The sequence below is a fragment of the Penicillium citrinum genome, assembly GCF_028827155.1.
Source record: "Penicillium citrinum strain IBT 23319 chromosome Unknown utg000004l:1.0-2404223.0:1.0-2405248.0, whole genome shotgun sequence".
NCBI classification, from domain to species: Eukaryota; Fungi; Ascomycota; class Eurotiomycetes; order Eurotiales; family Aspergillaceae; genus Penicillium; species Penicillium citrinum.
This window is the reverse complement of record NW_026622689.1, coordinates 2,352,836-2,372,378: the sequence shown is the minus strand read 5'-3', so window position 1 is coordinate 2,372,378 and position 19,543 is coordinate 2,352,836. Positions and strand designations below refer to the sequence as shown.

Below are 19,543 nucleotides of genomic sequence, written 5' to 3'. Positions count from 1 at the left end.
CTATATCGGATCCCCTCTTCCTGAACCCAGTTATAATTCACCCTACTAATCATCATCTGCTACAACTAGTATGTACTTCGTAATCAGTAAATACTTGCGTAGTTGCTGACCGGACTGCTTTTCCGTAAAACTGACCTCGTCTCGGTAACGCTTTCATCACTTATTACGTGCTCCGCGGGGTACTGATCTTTTGTAGCCAAACCCCCCCGTCGGCCTAGAGACGTCCCGGTTCAAAATTGTAAATCTCTGCTTAGATCGACATCAAATTGTCCAGCATTCTTCTGTTCTGCACTCTCCACAACTCTCGGAAAATACCTAAACCTTGGATCCTTGGATCTCTCCGTTCACATCCGGCGAAACCCAGAATTAGCCTTTGCGAACTCTTTTCGGATTCTTTTCTCGGGGGAAGGGCAATTCGTCAGCAACTCAGCAATTTCAGCAATTAGAGGGGACCCTCGTGCCTAGCCTCTTCTACTTCCGAGAACTGATCTGGAACACCTTCAACTCTGCACAGTGAACAGTGATCAATTCTTGCTTATCATCAATGGCCATCTAGAGGTTTTCTCTGGTGATCATTCTATATCATTATAATATTTTTATCCGCCATATAATCTGGGCATATCCAAGACACACGTGCTCCGGCCGATTCTGGTCGTGTGCCTGATTTCTCGGTGATTGTCTGATTGTCTGATTTGTTTTTCTTCATATTCTCCTTCTCCCTCTTCTTCTTCTCTTTATCATCTCCGTCTCCTCGCTATTCTCTTTTGACATTCTACTTTTTCACAATGTTGCCTCCTATTCCTCATCTCGAGGATTATGGTCTGTCGGGGGGAAACGGCTTTTTGCCGGCCGAGCCGCCACTGGAGATCTTACCTCCCTTCTACGCCAAATGGGAATCAATTGTTCGAAATTTGCAACCCCTACTATTGAGTAAGCGGGTACGTGCAGCGGTGGAGGCGCTGCCTATCTTGTCTACATCAAATTTACAATCCGAAGCCGAGTGGCGACGGGCCTATGTGGTGCTGGTTTTTATGCTGCATGCTTATGTCTGGGGTGGTGATCGACCCGCCGAGGTAAGCATACTACATAATTCTCCAACGGTTTATCGAACTAAGCTGATCATCTATTTCCATAGAGAATCCCGCCACAGCTAACAGTGCCCCTCTTCGAGGTATGTGAACGAGTACAACTGCCACCGGTGGCAACCTATGCTGGGGTCTGTCTCTGGAATCATCGGCCTATCTTCCCTGACGAACCAACCGATGATCTCGACAACCTCGCATGTCTGCAAACCTTCACTGGATCCCTTGACGAGCAATGGTTCTTCCTGGTCTCTGTCGCCATGGAAGCACGGGGCGCACCGTCGCTCCCACTGATGCTGCATGCGATAGCCGCTGCCCGTCAGGATAACACCGCAGTTGTGACGGAGTGTCTGCAGCGCTTTGCAGAAATTCTGGACGATATAAATGGCTTGCTCGTGCGCATGTACGAGAACTGCGACCCTTACGTTTTCTATAATCGCATCCGCCCTTACCTCGCCGGCAGCAAAAACATGGCTGATGCCGGACTGCCGAATGGCGTACTGTATGATGATGGCCGCAACCCTCCGCAGTATCGCCAGTATGGAGGAGGCAGTAATGCTCAAAGCTCTCTTATTCAGTTCTTCGATATTGTCTTGGGTGTGGAGCATCGCCCAACTGGGGTAACCCGGAAGGACCAATCTTCCGCAAATACCGACGACAGCCCAAGACCACGCCACGGGTTCATCCATGAAATGCGTGAATATATGCCCGGTCCACATCGGCAGTTCCTTCAAGATGTGGAAGCTGTCGCTAATATTAGGGCCTACGTCGAAGATCACCGGTCTGATCCGGCACTCCGTATAGCTTATGATGCCTGCCTGTCTATGCTGAGAGTCATGCGCGACAAACACATTCAAATCGTATCCCGATATATTATACTTCAATCTCGTGGAGCACGGAATGGATCACTACCAGAACAACCCAAGCCAGCGGCCAAAAATCTCGCAACCGCAGTCCCGAAAGATAACAAGAAGTTACGTGGAACTGGCGGCACTGCGCTCATCCCATTTCTGAAGCAGGCGCGCGATGAGACAGGAGAGCCAGCCATTGATGCCTGGGCACGACGCCTCCTCAGCAATGGTCCAATGGACAAGGGCTCAGCTGCACTCAGCAAGGTGGGCGAGCAACCAGATGGACATCTCGAGGTCGTTGGTCTATGTGGAACATGGACAGCTGATGATAGCGAAGGCGGGATCTGCCACTGGTAGTGGCCATGAAAACGGATGCTATTTGTTTTCTTTTTTTAAAATCTTCTCATGACATTCCTGTTTTTCTCTGAGCGTGAGCATACATCTGGGCTCTCAAGACGGCGTTTCTGAGGTTTACCGATTCAATAGTTGCATCCTTTGTCAGACAAAGTATCACGATGCGCGCACGATTTCATCATTTCAACCGGCTTTCCTCCACACCAAATCCGCGTAATACCCCTGATTTTCCACAATGAATCCACTTCTCTCTCCACATCGCAATGTGTCAATAGAAGCTACTGGTGTATACTAACCACCTGGCGTTGTGTGCCTGACAACCTTCCATTCACTCATGACGTAATCCCACTTGTGTGGCTGTCAATCACGTGATGTGACATCAGGCGCTGATGTCATTGATCATGGGCAATCGAAATCTTGGAAGGCGCGACTGATAGAAGTATATAAGGAAGGAGCAGCTCCAAGACAAAATGACTTCCAATCAAAACAAACAAGCAGGTCTTTCAATCATCTTCAACCAACTCTTTTGAATTCACAACTTCTCCTATTACCATCAATCTATCTACACCTACAATCTACATCTACAAAATGTCCGACAACAACGCTTCCACTCTTGGCTCTATTGCCAACTCGGCTTCTGGTATGGCCCAGCGCGCCTACGGTGCTGTAACTGGTGACTCTTCTGCTCAGGTACATTCTCTCTGATACTTCTCCGTTCCAAAGACAAGGCTAACACACATATTAGAACAAGGGTGAAGTTACTCAAGAGCAGGCCAAGGCCCAGGATGAAGCATCCCACACTACCGCCAAGCTCGGCAACCTTACCGCAGACCCTAACACTGGTGCTGTCGCCAAAGACGACCCCAAGCGATCCAACGGCTCCTGGGACCAGACCATTGGTTCCACAAAGGAAGCCGTTGGCAACATGATCGGCAACGAGAACTTGCGCCGTACTGGAGCTGAGCAGAATGCTGCTGGCAAGGAGCAAGAGGCCAAGGGTCAGCTTATGGACTGGGGCAGTGGTATGCAGAGCCGTGCACAGGGTGCTCTCGGTACCGTTGGTGCTGCTGTGACCGGTGACCGCTCTGAGGAGGAGAAGTTCCGTGACATGCACGATGAGGGTAAAGCCCGTCAGCGCGGTGCTGAAGCCGATATGGCCAAGAAGCAGGGCAATTAAACGGGGAATTTGTACTTTTTGAAGTTGCTTTCTGTCGGTTTCCTGTTCGAAGGATGATCTCGGCTGTGTTCTAGTATTCACGATTTACGACTACCTGATGTATGATCAATTGATATCCTTGAAGTCATTTCGTTTCGACGAGTTAGTAAGGGTCATTTCTCAAATATCACGAGTAGAATTGAGGTAGCGTCTATCTTTGAAATTTCTGAGCTCTAGTAGCGATAAATCACATGGGCATGTTCCAAGTTGGAATCTCGAAGACTATTCCAGTCAAATGTACGCACTTACATGAAGTAGTGAGTACTTAGTAAATATAACAGTTTCAGCATTTGACTACTTGTCAATGTATAAAGACACCAATCTTTGGGAGTTTTCTTCGTCGTTGACGTTGAATGCATCTCAGATCGTCAAACCTTCTCTAAATTTGATCTGGATCTACAGCAGATCAACAAGCTAGCAACGGGCAAATCACAATTGACACTTGCGTAGGTACGCAAGTGTCAATTGTGATAGGTATCTCTAAGAAAATGCCGTCATAAATTGGGCATCTTAAGATATCCTATAGAAGTGTGCGTGAGAATGTTGCAAAATCCAACTTCGGACTTAATTTGTTTCCCAGGTTCCCCGCCTCATCTGGCATCTGATCCGGTCCAAATCCGAGGCCCGCCAACTAGAGTGTCTTACCAGTACAGGGAATGGGTCTAGACACCACAGGAATCGTCCAATCGGCCCATTGGGGCGCTGACCGGGTTAGAAGTTGATTCACTGGAAGCGAGCTGCAATAGGGAACAAGACTTTGTCGATCAAACCAAGAGGGGTTAAACATTTGGATATAGAATGCAACTACCCAAGGTTCGTGCAGATTCTATCTACTTTTTTTTTTTACAAGAAAGCAGTAACTACTATTACTAGTAGAGTAGTCATTTAGGAACTACTTACAACGCGAAGAATGAAGCTCACGACAGTCCTCTTTTGTCTCGCTGCTACAGCCTTGGGCGCTGAGCCTCAGCGACGAGATATTGCAACCACCGATGGTGGTTTCGACATTGCTTCATTATCAAGTCAACTGTGCGTCTTATTCCCATTCCCGGGTGACTCTGATATATACACTGCAATATGTCCTGTCTCAGGGAAATGCTGATCAATGTCTACTACTTAGTGCCCACCTCACAGCAAACGCAACCAGCGGCGCAAATTTCGCAAATATCTCCCCACCACCAAAATCCCTCATCAATGAAATGATTTCAGTGGTACCGATGACGGTGCTCTGGGATTTAATTGATCAACAATCCCGCCGTGCACTTGCCAGCCAGATTAGTGCTGGTACTACACCGACTTGGTATAGCAGTCTACCTTCTGATGTGAAGAGCTACATGTCTGTTGTGCGATCACAAGTCAAAGCAGGCGTCTTGACTCAAGCGCCTACAGCTGAGAAAGCCTCACAGACCGGGACTGGCGCTGGCACAGGCACAGCGACGGCAACTGGATCAAGTTCAACTTCCAGTGGCATGGCGGCAGCCGCCCAGCCTACTGGTTTGACTGTGACGGTGGTTGGAGCATTGAGTATCTTGGGATTGGCTCTAGGATTATAGTGTGTACAGATATACATAGATGGGCTATCTACTATTTGTGACTATCTGGTGGGAAGTCCATATACATCGTGCAGCAGATAGCTCGGAGTGGGGGCGAACACGACTTTTATGATCGAATTTTCAAAAATTGATTCTGTTTCAAAAGATAAAATGGATGATTGAATGACTTCAAATCTAAAACATTCCTAAAATATCAGATACATATTTTACTATATTTCACTTGACATAGAAGTACACAAAATGTAGTTCATTCAAAAAGTGAAAAATTGTAAAAGAAAAGAATGAAAATTGCAAAGGGACAAAGTGACAAAAGTGAAATTCTCAAAAGTGTACCTGGACCGGATCGTTCCTGCCTATTTTCCCACTCCTGCATTTGGTGGCGCCTCCACTTCCCCTCTTTCCTTTCCTTTTCTTTTTCTTTTTCTGTTCTCAACTGAGCACTTTCAGGTGAATGTCGCATGTAAAAGAGCAAAGAGAGGAGATGATGGAGTATTCAAATCAGAAGGGACCAAACAGTTACACCCAAATATATTAAATGCAGGAAAATTCACCACTCAACGTGAAAAGTCCGAAGGATTAGATGTCTAAAATCCTGGCTGACTCCACTACTGTATGTACGACAGTACTCCATACCCATTAACCTGGATGCGCAGAGCTTGAAAAAATGAAGATCGCTACTAAAGACGAACTCATGTCCGGACGTCACATGGGGCTGTCGGTCCGAGGGGGCTCTGGAATGAACCACTGACGAGGCACAACGCCACTAGCTTCATCACCGGTCCAGGGTTTAGTCCTTCCACATTCCTCCACTTCACGACCGCCGTATCGACGTATCCCACAGAAATGGATCCCCTCCATTTCATGGAGAGTCGATCGTTTCCCTTTTGAATCCTGATCTGGGGTGAGACGGTGATGCGGGGATCGCTTGTCGTCGCTTTATCCTGCCTTGCAACTCTCAATGTCCTACCGTGTTTCCCGGTGCAAGAGTAAATCCCGCTTCCACCATATCACTACATACATACTATGTACTGCACCACATGGTACCTCTTCACATGAAAAATAAATTTACTCTATCAACCTTCTACCGCGGAGGCTAATTCCTACTCATGGAATGATCGACCTCGGCGAGACATCCAAACATCCATTGGCTTTCACGATCGTGCATTTCCCACGCTAATCTTGTGATGCACGGCATCGCATTGGGCAGAGCCTCGGAGAATTGCCATTGTTTTTGAGGCAAGAGAGGTGGATTTTTCCTAGATTTTGGAATCCTTCCGTCGGGTCAACCGCTAACGTCTTCCCATTAACGGATGGCCACGCCCGAGATTGAGTGTGATGGTAGCTCAGATACTACCAAGGTCTAGATTGCAGCGGGGGTTGTCTTACTCCTCGTGTAGGGCTTCCACTATCTAACTCGCTTATATGGAAGAGGGAAAAGCTACTAACTTTGCATTTGTGTTTTTTCTTTATCTTTATAATTCTTTCTTGCATATCACAGCTTCAAATCTGATTCTTCCTCTTCTTCTTCTTATCCATCTTCTTGTGTTTCAATCAGTCTAGTGGGTAGCCTTCATCATGCGTCTCAGCAGTTTCCTACTTCCTCTGGCCGCTGCTCCACTAGCTCTGGCCGCTCCAGAGCCCAATCCTGTTGCTCCTCGTGCTCCAGCATCAACTGGCGGCCTTCTCTCGGAATTGCCCGGCATCCTGGATGGCGTGCAACAGTTGCTCAGCAAGGACACCATCGATAACCTCGAAATCATTGTCAGCGGAGCTGCTAAACTCCTTAAAGACGACAATGTTAATGTCTTGAATGATATCCTCAAGAATGCACACTCACTCTTGACCAAAGACTTCGTGGATAACACGACCACGCTTATTGGCGATGCTACTCCGGTGGGTTACTCTTCAACGTCATGTGGATCAGAATCTTCTGCACATGAAATCTCTCTTGACTAGTACTGACGATCTTTGATTTAGCTGGTTGAGGATGTTTCGAAATTGCTGGGTGGAATCTTGGGAACACTTTAAAGCAACTGACATGTGAACACCCGTGGACTTTTAAGCATACAGACTGGGTTTTTTTTTTTTGATTATTACTATATACTACGTACATGATGAAACACGAATCAACGAGGAAAAAAAATTTCCAATTTTCTAAAAAATCCTCAAAGGCACAGAGCGTATCTCATAGCGTGGGTATATACAAAAATATTAAAAATACTAGAATCGATAGAACGACTCCACGGTTTCCAGCCAACTAAATCCCCTCAAGGTCCCCATTCCGATAGTATCAGACAATTAAACAACATTCAATTTACCCCGTAGTTTGTCCTGGTAATATCGAAGTGGATATCCACGCCATTTGTTTGGCATAGCAGGATATACAGCAACAGAAAAGCCCATCCAGGTCCGATACAAAGCCCGAGTGCTAACAGTCGATTTGAGCCCGTAAGAATCTCGCAAATTCGGCGGAAGCATTTCGATAGTGACGGCCCGCAGGAAGGGCTTCATATTCTGTACCCACTTGGGCATATCTTTACTCTCTCGTAGTTCCTTTGCAAATTGTGCAGCATCAGTCGAGACGGTCAAGGAGTGGATTTGATCATCCCAATAAGACCAGAAGGCCTGACGGGTCTCGGGCCAGGTCCCCGGTGGGATAGACAAGCAGTTCATTAAAAGACCGAACTCGCTGTATGCGCGTTGAGCAGTCTGATAATCGACTCGACCATAAACTCGCTGGTAGAAATCGGTCGCGGTGGCGTAGAGGGTTGCAGCCATCCACTTTTGTAGGGCTGGATGATGCGCGAATCGGTTGTTGCGACCACCTCCAAGACCAGGAGCCTTTTCACTGGACAATAAATCGAGTAAAGTCTTACGCTCTTCGCGAGTGCCAAAGACTAGGGTGGAAATGTAACCCAAATGAGCTTGAAGAGCGTCAAGTAGTTCGGTAGCTAGGGCTTCATTGGTGCCATTTTCGGTTTCAACATCACGAATAGCAGGTAATGCAGCTTGAAGGAGCAGAGCTGCACCCGATCCAGCGAAGAGAATACCCTCTTGTAACATCTGAGGGAGAATTTCTAGCTGCTCGAGGGCATGCAGACGGCCAGAGCCACTAGTAGCTGGGGCATCAATACCGCCATCATGGCCCACGACGGGCTTCTCCTCGAGTGGGGATGGGGGTGAAGAGGTAGACGACATGGTGACTTGAGTACAAAACAAAGATCAAAGACTTCTACACGACTCTTCTCCTTGACTTTTTTCAGAGTGTATCCGGGGAAAAGCTTGAGATTAAATCAGACCTAACTCATTCGTCCCCGCATAATCCCCCTTCATCCACTCATCTCCTCCACTTCAACCCACCAAGCTCTCGGATTTATCACCATCATTGATCACCGGGACTCATGTGAACCCCCCTATTTTGCGCCCACTTCAGCCGCGGTTCGTCGAAGATCGCCATCTCCCTCATGCTGATCCCTGCTGTGCTCGTGCGCCACTCTCTCGTGGATCCTCGCCGAGAAAAGCAACGTTGCTCCGAACTTCTCCACTTAGGTCCGTCTAGGGGGAATCCATAGACTATCCCTTTTTTTTTTTCCTCATTTTCATACAGTACCACAATAATAGTAATATTCGGAGTATAGACGAGCTCGTCATGGTCCATTTTCGATTTTCCCGACAGAGCCAGATTGACCTCGCTTGTTGATATTGTTCCAATCATGAGCTTTGCTTCGTATTAGAAGCGAGCTTCATCCCTCCTCTCTCCACCCAATTCCCCCGGATTGATAATTTCCCCCGGACTACCAGACTCTATTCTACGGAGTCTTCTGACGCTACATGATATAGTCGCGGGCGGTCCCGCTATCTTCTGGTCTGGTCCTTTTTTTTTTCTCCTTCGTGTGTTGCTGGTGTTGAAGTTTTTCATATTTCATATTTCTATTTCTTTTTTTTGCTTTTCTCCTCCTCCCTCTATCATAACCCTCACAATGGGAAAGGATAAAGCGGACCGACCCGCCTATTTGAGCTCAAATGATGCCAAATACTCGTTGGGTCACCATCGTGGGCCAATGCCCCCAGCCGGTCTTGATGATACTGCAAAGTTAGAGCAGGTTGAATCGGCCGGTGGTCTTTCATTAGCGACGACGCGAACGCGTAGAGAACGACTTTCGCGCCATTGGAAGCGTTTCTGGTGCTGCTATCTTATTGGAAATGTCATTTTCCTTGCCATTTTCCTACCAGTCTTGTAAGTGACCAGCTATCTTTACAACTACATACAGATATTGATATCGTCAATTTCTGGATGATCGCATCAATTACTCATTTTTCTACTATAGCTTCCTCGTCGCTATTCCCGCCATCTCCCAGCTCGTCGTCAACAAGTCTGATTTGGTGCTAGTTGAAGCCTCTGTTTTGAACCCGCAGCCAGACTCTATACAGTTGACTCTCAAATCGGCCTTGAATTTGAAAATTGCCTTGCCTGTTCGCATTGAGCCCATTGATTTGGATCTCTATGTCCGAGATTACAACGACAACAAACCCTGGACCAACGTTACCCTCGATGGTCTGACTATCAAGGGAAATACCACTCTGGGTGTCGAAAATCAGCATCGCCCACTTATCGACCAGGACACCTGGGTGGACTATGTCCACTCGGTCGTCTTCAATAAAGAATCCACCTTGTCTCTGAAAGGCTCAACTAATTCTTATCTGGGAGTGCTGAAGTCGCATGTCACCATGGACAAGGACGTCACTTCGCCAAGTAAGTAATCCTCTTTCTCTTGATTATAGAAATAATCAATTTCTCACTAAGTGTGACAGCCCTGGACTCGTTCAAGGAATTCGCCCTTTCAGACAGCCGACTGGTTCTCCCTCCAATGGATGATGGTACGAATCTGGTTGGAAATGCTTCGCTTCCCAACCCATCAGTGCTGACCCTTGACATCGGCACCTTGGTTCTCGACATCAAAAGCGGAGATCTTGTCCTCGGCAATGCCACCGTCGAAGATGTCACCTTGTATCCCGGAGACAACAAGTTCCCTGTCAAAGCGCAGCTCGACCTGAAGACAGCCTTCAGCCATTTGAAAGATCTCCTCAAGGAGCAAGGTCCTTCTATCATGTCGAATGGCAGTCTGTCGCTCACCACCATAACGCGCACCGTCACCTGGAAAGGTACCAGAGTCCCCTACTATACGAAGGTGATGTCACAACTCCCACTCGTGGCCGATGTTCCTCTTCTGGGAACTCTCAAGAACACTATCCACGGTCTTATCGGCAGCAACGGGAAGTTGAACCTCACCTCAATCCTCCATGCCAATTCCAGCAGTGGTACCGGCCTCCTCAGCTCGTTGGAAGACGAGTTTGACAATAAGAAGAAGCGGGCCGTACTTACCGATGCATTGAGGGAGAACCTTCATGTGCGCGACCTCTTTGAGGACGAGCATCCCATCAAGCGAGATATGATACTCGATACGATGGCGGGATTATACTTGAAGGAATAGGCCAAATGCCAATGATCATCCTCCCCTCTACTCATTTAATACGGGACGATCCAACGCTGATGCTGACACGATTGTGATTGCGACTCTGATTCTGCTTTTATTTTGATTATTTCCTTGATTCCCCGGATGATGGTCTAACCGTTCAGTTTGAACGGATTTTACGGATTATGGAGTTACGGCATTTCTTTGTATATTTGATCTATACACACCAGCTCATCGGGAATTAGATCACGACTTCGTTGTCGTGTAGATATAGAGGTTGAGCTGGTACTAGAGACTATTTAGAATCTAGAATAATACATACACTTACAATAGATTCAGCGTTCATGGTTTGCACGGAATAGAGTTAAGCAGTGCCCAGGCAGAAGAGAGGAAGAAGTCATTGGTATGCACCGTTAGATACTAGAATTTCCTAATAGTCACTTTCTTTACACTGAAAGCTCGGACTAGCAAGCCGACCATGTCCGAAGAATTTAAATTAAGCTTAAGTGTTCAAGTTGGCGCCTGTGTTTCAGCCTATGCAGGGGTTCCACTAGACATAACCATAGTACCACCGAGTACAAACGGACTTTTCAACCCAACTACCCAAGCATTAAGTCAAGTCACATCTAATCGGCAGGTATACCCTGGCTGAGATTGGAATTTGGGTACAAACTCAGTCTAATTGACTCGTCAGGACTGAAATTCGGAGATTCGAATACGGCCTAAAGGCAATCCAAAATCTTCCAATGAACACTCTTCTAGGATGCCAAGGGAATACCATCGCATGAAGTGAATGACATGGCATCTTGCGCTCTCCTGTCCCCTAGAATATTTTTAGGGTGATTTAAGAAGAAACTAAACTATTAAGAGCCGAAGGTAGAGAGTAACGAAAAAAAAATGAGGAAAAAGTCCCGATAGGGAATCAATGCAAGTTCAACTTGTATCAAAGAGCATTGCTATTTGGGCGACGTCTTCGAATACTAGTATATGACTGATCCTGGACCTTGCAAAGGGCCTGCTCACAAGTAAGTATTAGTGCTTCAGCTTTCGAGAATATCGTGTTGATGCAAGAGAGATGCTCTCTGAAACCCTATGCAAAGGTGCCGAGCCCTTGACCTCCGAGCTAACCTCATGGTCAGTTTTAAATCGAGGGTCCCCTCGCTGTGTCCATCACACAAATATCACTAATATCAACGCGTGTCAGTGACTAGCCGTCAAAAGTATACATGATACTGGAGGGTTGAGGGAAGGTGAAACGGCGCGCCGAGTAGCGGAAATGCGAGCTTCAAGTTGGAAGTTCCAAGTCCTGAGGTGTGAACATGTAGTGATGAGGTAGATCCTTCAACAGTCATTGGTACTTAATAGATCTGTTATTTCGCTGGTGCATAAAGGATGCGGATCTGGGAGTGTAAGTTAGGTGATCTACTATCAACTCCGCCAATGTGACGATGTACGACTTCGATATTATAATCGTGGGCGCCGGAATATCTGGTATCAATTTTGCTTACCGTCTTCAGGAGAGACATCCGGAGCTCAGCTACTGTATTCTTGAAGGTCGCCACGAGATCGGTGGCACATGGAGTCTCTTTCAGTATCCTGGTAAGACGCAGTACTCGATATCTTTTGATTAGGGTCCTTGTTGGCTAAGAATCAACAGGCATCAGATCAGACTCTGATTTTTATACCTTTGGTTTTGCATGGCATCCTTGGACTGGGAAAAACTGCCTTGTTGATGGATCTATAATTCGGGATTATATCGAGGAATCTGCTGTCCGGGCCGGCATCGACAAGAATATTCGCTTTCTTCATAGGGTTAATAGAATGAACTGGTTATCATCCGCCAAAACATGGATTTTTGATATTATCACCAACTCCATCGAGGAACTTACCTTCAAGTCTCGTTTTGTGTTTTTGGGAACTGGGTATTACGATTATCAAACTCCATTGCACACCAACATTCCTGGTCTTCATCATTTCCAAGGCGAGGTAGTCCATCCTCAATTCTGGCCCGTCAATCTGAACTATAGGGATAAGAAAATTGTTATTATCGGCTCCGGTGCGACTGCTGTCACATTACTCCCGACACTGGCTATAGAAGCTGAACATGTTACCATGCTTCAACGATCACCCACCTATATCGCCTCGCTACCATCCGAAGGCACATTTGAAGCAGTAATCTTGACACTTCTACCAGGATCCTTGGCAGCACAACTGATCCGGACGAAATGGATTTGTTTCTCATTTATTATGGCGTCACTCTGTCGAGTTTTTCCGCGCGTGGCTAAGGCATTCTTTCTCGGTCAGACAGCGAAGCTTCTACCTTCGGGTACAAACCTTGAGCCAGACTTTGTACCTTCATATGGTCCCTGGGAACAGCGTCTGTGTTTTTCGCCTGATGGTGATTTTTATGCCTCTATCAAGAGTGGAAAGGGTAGTGTCAAGACAGGCCACATCCAGCATATCTCCGACACAACAATCAAATTGACTTCTGGCAAGGAAATACAAGCAGATATCATCGTAACAGCAACAGGACTCAATATTTCCGCTGCAGGTGGTATTCAAATAAACATTGAAGGGAAGCCGTATGACATTACAAAGAAGTTCTCCTGGAGAACTGCCATGGTTGAAGATCTTCCAAACGTCGTTCTATCCTGGGGCTATGCGGACGCAAGCTGGACACTCGGTGCAGATTCAACAGCACAGCTAGCATGTCGACTATTGGCAGAAATGAAGAAGGCTAAGATATCAGTTATAGTTCCGCAAATGACCGCCAAAGAGAGATGCCAGTTAGAGGAGCGCCGGTTCCTCTCATTGAAGGCGACATATGTGATGAAAACTGGGAAGAATCTTCCCAAGGCTGCTTCGCAAAGCCCTTGGCAGCCACGTTCTTATTTTGGAGAGATCTCGCGATCGCACGATGGGGTGATATCAGAAAGGGATTGAAATGGCTTGGATAGTGAGTCTTTGATGTCTGATGCATACTACTTTATACACGAACAATAGAGTATGTTGAGAGATGAATGAACATGTGATATTGCTTTTATGCCCTGAGCAGTGTGCTCAATAATAGCACATATCTAATTTAATAGAGAGTGGCATGGATTTAGACTTGGGCCTACATTCGCGTCGTTTTGGACTTCATAATGTCCGTCTGTGTCCAAGTTTACGCTATGATAGTGCATGAAGCAGGCGTGTTCATGATCCAAAGACCAGTACTAGAAATACATAGTAAGATGCCTGCAATGTCTTTCTCGCTGAAATCGCTGACAGTGACAATGTTGGCTTTAACTGAACCGATTACTAGAATGTTGAATACCCAAAGTGGTCTATTGAAGTTGAAGAAGTTGTGTTTATTGCTATGTATACTATAGTGGTGGTATCTGCTATCAATCATCGCAGCCAATATCCCCGACCAATAGTCTGATAAAGAGGCTCGACCTCTCGAACAAGCGAGCCACTCAATGGCCCAGGGAGACATTTACGGGAAATATAGGTCCCGTTATAGGCGCCTTTAATGTGCGCAGGGTAGAAAGGTTAGGGAAGCGGATTTTCGGATCAAAGCTGATCAGAAGTAGAGCATGATGGTCTAGCGGAAGCCCGGGCGAGGATATAGAGTATATAAGGGAGCGCTCGTCTGAAACTGCATGAACAGTGCCTGTACGAGTATCAGGGCAGAGAAGATGAGTGAGTTCTGAGGGGGCATCCTCCGCAGGCCAGAGATGGACGCCACGACTGGTAAATCGCTCCTCTGATCCCTCGACGGGTCGGCCGTCGTCGTCAGTCTGGGTATGCTCGAATAACAGCCCTGTTCCTTCTTCGTCGATGGGGCATTTGCGTTTGCGAGAGACTGTCCGCAATCGAATGCGGTCTCGAGACCGGAGCCTGTCTGCCTCGGGAGCGGGATCGTTGACGAGATCTATAAAGGTTGCAGCAGAGAGATTATAGCTGCGGTGTTTCGTACGGGCGGCGATAAATTCCTGCCGTGTGTTTTGATCATGGGTATGTTCATATTCGGCGTGGTAGAAACGGCGTAGTCTTTTTTCGGGACGCTGATTGTATGGTTGTTGAATCTCGGGTTCTGGGGTATGATTCTTGAGGTTCTCCTTCACCCATCGAGGACTGGATGATTCTCGCTCAAGTGCTTCTTCGGGCGTAGGGAGAGGCTGAATATAGGTTGTACGATGGTTCTCACTCTTACCATGTCTCCATTCTCGACGGCATTCGAGAATCACTGGTTTCCCGGTTGTTTCATCCACGCGGATGGATAGGTCTGTCCACATCTCATTGATGGGACCTTCACGATGCTCTCGACGCCAGAGCCGTCCATTCCACTTCTGGCCGCTTTGACGAGGAGCATGACAGAACCAATGATAGAAGGAGGAGAATCTTTCATCGTCATTGTTCGCTACCTGCGTTGAGACAGCATACAAATGATCCTGATACATCTCGAAGCACAGGGTTTGATCCAGGTCGCCATCGACCACGCGGTCCAAAGGGAAATCAATACTCTCCGATGTTGCAAAATCAACGCCCCAAACCGACCACACACCGTCCGAATTAGGCGATGGGGCAGTAAAAAAGCCATACCAAATATAGGACCGACTGTTTCGGACAAATATAGGCACGTCAGACGGGACGACCGCTTGAAGGAGGAGTCGTTTACGCTTCACATTACCCACCCGACGGCCCATGTCAATAGCCAGTAAGAGATCACCACGGGAGTCGGGATTTATCACACGTAAGACGACAATGCCGTCATGATAGTGGATCAATTTGACTCGATCGGTAGCATCCCTGTCTACCAGGCCGAATTTTAAGCCGCGAAGAACATGTTGAAGATTGAGGACTCGCTCAGATTGAGCGGCTCGGTGAATATTGAGTAAACGAATTTCCTGCCCGACTCGATAGCATAAGACCCCTTGCCGATAGAGAAAGTTTGTGGCATACGCCACGACGGAAACGGAATAAGGAGTGGCCGTGGCGACCGCCTCGTTGATGTCAAAGCGATGAGAGACAGCCTTGCGATAGCCGGTCTGGGCCCGCAAGGCTATGGAGCCTTCTTTGCTATGGCGGAAGACATTCTGATGAGTTATTAGTCTGTGTATCGGTAGTATATATATATATATATATAAATATATACACATATATATTTCATGTCTCATTCATGTCTCATTCATTTCTCTCTTCTTTTCCCCTTACTCTCTCTCCCTGGGTAGACGGAATATGAAGGACAGGAGAGATTGACACACCTCGACTGTTTTCCGAGCTATCAACTCGCTTTGCATGGAATAATATAGAGAGCGATTGGCTCGACTGAGATGAATACAATCGCGGTCGTCCAGCGAGGTTGCGATCTGATAAAAGACATCGAAAGGGAGATTATCCAGCCGCGGGGGCGGCATGGCGAGGGAGAAAAGTGAATGTCAATAGAGCATAATTTGTAGTTGAGAATCAAAGCAAAGGAAGTAAAGACGAGGAGAGAGGAAGAGAGGAAAATGAGGAGGAATAGAAAGGAGGAGGAGGGAAGAAAGGGAAGATGGAAATGTGAAATGGTGGAGAATTCGGGTTTAAAACCGGGGGAGAGCAGAGCCTCAACAACAACTCAGCCTCTCGGCATTCCACTTGACCACCACTACAAAGTAACTTACTCATACATACACCACTCTGTTATTACTATATAGTACACCACCACTAACTAGTGTAGGTATATATGACTGATACAGTCGATATCCACAGATCAAGATCAAATCACACGCCGTCGAGTGGATCTGTCGTATCGTATCGGGCCAAATGCGGCTCTTTTTCTCGTGTTGTGGGAATAACTACAGTATGCTTGCTTACTGTCGATGTTGACGCCTGACCAAACGTCCCCTTCCTCCGATCCCCGGCTGACCTCTCGCTTTGACACTGGTGATATACACATACAGAGTATATAGATGATCGGGATTACACTGCATGGCAGTCTCCACTGAAACACCATCGCATCATGTTACTATACTTGTTTTCTCTGCGCCTCCGCCATGTCGATCACTGCAGACTATCGCTCCACTCCGTCAAGGCCATGCAATCCAATGACTCGATGAGGCTCTGCAGAACAGCCCCCTACCATGTCCTCTTCATTCTCTACTCTTACTCTCTCCTCTCCTACACTATACTGATCTACCCTAATATTCTGTCTGTACTTCAGTTATACTCATCCACTTCCATACTCCACTACACATGGTAATACTAAATCTACCTCGATAGTATTGACTATGCTACCAATATACTATTCTCTTACTCTTTAAATTTCACAATAAAATACCCCTTAACTGGACATACCGGTACTACCTTAGTACAAAAGATTTACTAATTTAGTAATCTTCTAGTAATCTTCCACGAATCTTCCATTGATCTTCTCGAATGATGACACTCACGTGGTTTAAAGTGCTGCCTGCAGCCCTACAATCTCCCCCCGGTTCCTGTTACCCTAACATACTTCTCGGTCTGTCTCCAATTTGATCCTGCTTTGATCTTCCATTGCATTGGCATTGCATTGGCGCTTTATTGGCATAGCATTCTTTTTCTCTCGTCTTTCGTCATCGTTTCACCTATCCTTCCCTTTTCCCTTCTTTTTATTCTTCTTCATTCTTCACTCTCCTTGTATACGCGGACTCTGATCTGCGACCCACCTCAGCCAGCCTCCCACGCCTTCGAACAAATTTCATTTTTCATTCTTTGAATTCTTTCTCGAATTAGTCCACCACCCTTTATCTACTGTATTCTCTTCTTATTAAACTTGGTTCATCTCATTCTCTTGTGATGTGGTATCCAGGCCAGGGTCCTCCTCCAGGACCTCCTCCCCCTTCTGGAGGATATTATCAACAACCTCCTCCTTCACACTGGTCCCCGCATCCCCCGCCTCAGCCCTATGGCCAACCTTACCATCCTCCTTACGGCCAACCACCAGGTCCTCCTCCTCCGGCACCTTATGCTCATACACCATCACCAGTGCCTCCAGGAGCCTATCGACATGCACCTTCACCTCAGCCCCCCTCAGCCCTACGCTCATACACCATCGCCTCAACCCTATGGACATCGGCCTTATCCGTCACAACCCAATCTCGCCGTCCACCAAAATGGTAAGAAAAAAAAAAAACAGCTCCCAAATGAATACAGACTGAAAATTTGTTCTCCTCCTCTTGGCCAAAATCTTGGCCAAAAAAAAAAAAAAAAGATTGACTGATATCTTCTCTAGGCCCACCACGCTCGCATTCACCAAACTTGCCACCTCCGCCACCTCAAACCCTGCAGCATTTCGGCCATGGGGCGCCCTCCAGTTACCAGTTCCAGTACTCCGCATGTACTGGTCGCCGCAGGGCACTACTGATCGGCATCAACTATTTTGGGCAACCTAATGCGCTGAAGGGCTGCATCAACGATGTCACGAACATGTCCACTTTCCTGCATGAACGGTTTGGCTACAAGCGGGAGGATATGGTCATTCTTACTGATGACCAGCGAAACCCCATGAGTATCCCAACTAAAGCAAATATCCTACGCGCGATGCAGTGGCTGGTTCGAGATGCCCAGCCACATGATTCGCTCTTTATCCATTTCTCCGGACATGGTGGCCGGACTCCCGATTTGGACGGTGATGAGGATGATGGGTACGATGATGTGATTTACCCTCTAGACTATCGCACCGCCGGTCATATCGTGGATGATGATATGCACGCCATCATGGTGCGACCGTTGCGACCGGGTGTTCGGCTTACGGCTATCTTTGACTCGTGCCATTCAGGAACCGCTTTGGATCTGCCCTACATTTATTCGACCCAGGGTATCCTCAAGGAGCCTAACTTGGCAAAGGAAGCCGCTCAGGATCTTTTCAGTGTCATCAACTCTTATGGACAGGGCGATTTGTCGAGTGTAGCATCTACCGCGATCAATTTCTTCAAAAAGGCCACCAACGGAGGACAGGCACGCGAGCGAACTCTCCGAACCAAGACTTCACCGGCCGATGTGGTGATGTTCTCAGGATCCAAGGATACACAGACATCGTAAGTGATCTTCAGTGATCTTCGTTGATTCCCTTTTCTCTACTGGTAACTTACATTTGCTGACTCGCGTAGGGCCGATACATTTCAAGACGGCCAAGCCCGCGGTGCTCTGAGCTGGGCATTTATCAAATCGCAAAAACAGTGGCCGCAGCAGAGTTATCTGCAACTGTTGAATTCCATTCGAGCGGAACTAGACGGCAAATATACGCAAAAGCCGCAGCTGAGCTGCAGCCATCCCCTTGGTAAGTGGGCTCAAGTGAAATGCCGGTACGACGGGGTACTCGGGGCTGACCAATGCGACAGATACCAACCTACGCTTTGTGATGTAGTGTTTTTTCTTTCTTTCGTTCGTTCGTTCGTTCGTTCTTTCTTATTGTTTCCTGTTATATCATTAAGATCCGACTCTTTTAGCATTTAGCTTTTGCATAGCAGACCATGAATCACGATGTCATGTTCTCCTTCTCATCTCTTCTCCTCTTTCTCCCCTCAATTGGATCTGAATATCCACTTGTAATTCCCGTAAAACGCGATCCACCTGCTCGGCGTGTGTGCCGCCATGCAAGGCTGTGGTTTGTTGAAAAAGTTCGGCCCCATCGCAAACAGTCTCCACTGTGAGCACTTGGGACGTGAGAAAGTGTTCACACGCAATGGAACACCCAAGACATGAGGGGGGCCTAAAGTACGCGGATCCCACGGATCAGATGGTGTTTTAAGATGGAGTCAAATTGACCATTCAACTTCGTCCATTCCTTTCCCCCTCCCTCTCGGCATTAAACCGCAAAGAAAACCTCATCTTCATTTCTTCCCCCCTGAGTGCAAAATGGGCCAATCAGCGGGCGACGGCAGAAGATCCCAGTGGGAACTGGGTGGATTCTGTTCGTGTTTGGAATCCACGATTCATTATTTCTTAGTGGGATGGGTAGCTTGAAAAGGAGGATCCAGAGATGAGAAATACAACAGAGAGAAGAGGG

General features: G+C 47.2%; 10 protein-coding genes across 10 annotated transcripts; 7 read left to right on the top strand and 3 right to left on the bottom strand.

The window, feature by feature from the left end:
* Positions 1-785: 785 nt before the first annotated feature.
* Positions 786-2,290, top strand: N7469_005845 (indoleamine 2,3-dioxygenase; the record flags this gene model as incomplete). Its single annotated transcript, XM_056644765.1, has 2 exons — positions 786-1,073; positions 1,136-2,290. The coding sequence occupies 2 exons, from the start codon at positions 786-788 to the stop codon at positions 2,288-2,290; spliced, it is 1,443 nt and encodes a 480-aa protein (XP_056501579.1).
* Positions 2,291-2,875: 585 nt separating this feature from the next.
* Positions 2,876-3,464, top strand: N7469_005844 (uncharacterized protein; the record flags this gene model as incomplete). The annotated part of the gene is made up of 2 exons (XM_056644764.1): positions 2,876-2,977; positions 3,033-3,464. The coding sequence occupies 2 exons, from the start codon at positions 2,876-2,878 to the stop codon at positions 3,462-3,464; spliced, it is 534 nt and encodes a 177-aa protein (XP_056501578.1).
* Positions 3,465-4,413: 949 nt separating this feature from the next.
* N7469_005843 (uncharacterized protein) lies at positions 4,414-5,056 on the top strand (the record flags this gene model as incomplete). Its single annotated transcript, XM_056644763.1, has 2 exons — positions 4,414-4,532; positions 4,624-5,056. The coding sequence occupies 2 exons, from the start codon at positions 4,414-4,416 to the stop codon at positions 5,054-5,056; spliced, it is 552 nt and encodes a 183-aa protein (XP_056501577.1).
* A 1,575-nt stretch (positions 5,057-6,631) lies between these two features.
* On the top strand, positions 6,632-7,084 carry N7469_005842 (uncharacterized protein; the record flags this gene model as incomplete). The annotated part of the gene is made up of 2 exons (XM_056644762.1): positions 6,632-6,949; positions 7,034-7,084. 2 exons carry the CDS (start codon positions 6,632-6,634, stop codon positions 7,082-7,084), a joined length of 369 nt encoding a protein of 122 aa, XP_056501576.1.
* Positions 7,085-7,354: 270 nt separating this feature from the next.
* Positions 7,355-8,254, bottom strand: N7469_005841 (oxygenase MpaB family protein; the record flags this gene model as incomplete). Its single annotated transcript, XM_056644761.1, has 1 exon — positions 7,355-8,254. One exon carries the CDS (start codon positions 8,252-8,254, stop codon positions 7,355-7,357), a length of 900 nt encoding a protein of 299 aa, XP_056501575.1.
* Positions 8,255-9,036: 782 nt separating this feature from the next.
* N7469_005840 (DUF3712 domain-containing protein) lies at positions 9,037-10,548 on the top strand (the record flags this gene model as incomplete). Its single annotated transcript, XM_056644760.1, has 3 exons — positions 9,037-9,293; positions 9,385-9,809; positions 9,869-10,548. The coding sequence occupies 3 exons, from the start codon at positions 9,037-9,039 to the stop codon at positions 10,546-10,548; spliced, it is 1,362 nt and encodes a 453-aa protein (XP_056501574.1).
* A 1,430-nt stretch (positions 10,549-11,978) lies between these two features.
* On the top strand, positions 11,979-13,473 carry N7469_005839 (flavin-containing monooxygenase; the record flags this gene model as incomplete). The annotated part of the gene is made up of 2 exons (XM_056644759.1): positions 11,979-12,129; positions 12,188-13,473. The coding sequence occupies 2 exons, from the start codon at positions 11,979-11,981 to the stop codon at positions 13,471-13,473; spliced, it is 1,437 nt and encodes a 478-aa protein (XP_056501573.1).
* Positions 13,474-13,988: 515 nt separating this feature from the next.
* On the bottom strand, positions 13,989-15,932 carry fbx15 (F-box domain protein; the record flags this gene model as incomplete). Its single annotated transcript, XM_056644758.1, has 2 exons — positions 13,989-15,611; positions 15,780-15,932. 2 exons carry the CDS (start codon positions 15,930-15,932, stop codon positions 13,989-13,991), a joined length of 1,776 nt encoding a protein of 591 aa, XP_056501572.1.
* Positions 15,933-17,302: 1,370 nt separating this feature from the next.
* On the bottom strand, positions 17,303-17,515 carry N7469_005837 (uncharacterized protein; the record flags this gene model as incomplete). Its single annotated transcript, XM_056644757.1, has 1 exon — positions 17,303-17,515. The coding sequence occupies one exon, from the start codon at positions 17,513-17,515 to the stop codon at positions 17,303-17,305; it is 213 nt and encodes a 70-aa protein (XP_056501571.1).
* Positions 17,516-17,542: 27 nt separating this feature from the next.
* Positions 17,543-18,901, top strand: N7469_005836 (caspase family protein; the record flags this gene model as incomplete). Its single annotated transcript, XM_056644756.1, has 4 exons — positions 17,543-17,651; positions 17,768-18,572; positions 18,645-18,814; positions 18,876-18,901. 4 exons carry the CDS (start codon positions 17,543-17,545, stop codon positions 18,899-18,901), a joined length of 1,110 nt encoding a protein of 369 aa, XP_056501570.1.
* Positions 18,902-19,543: the final 642 nt, after the last annotated feature.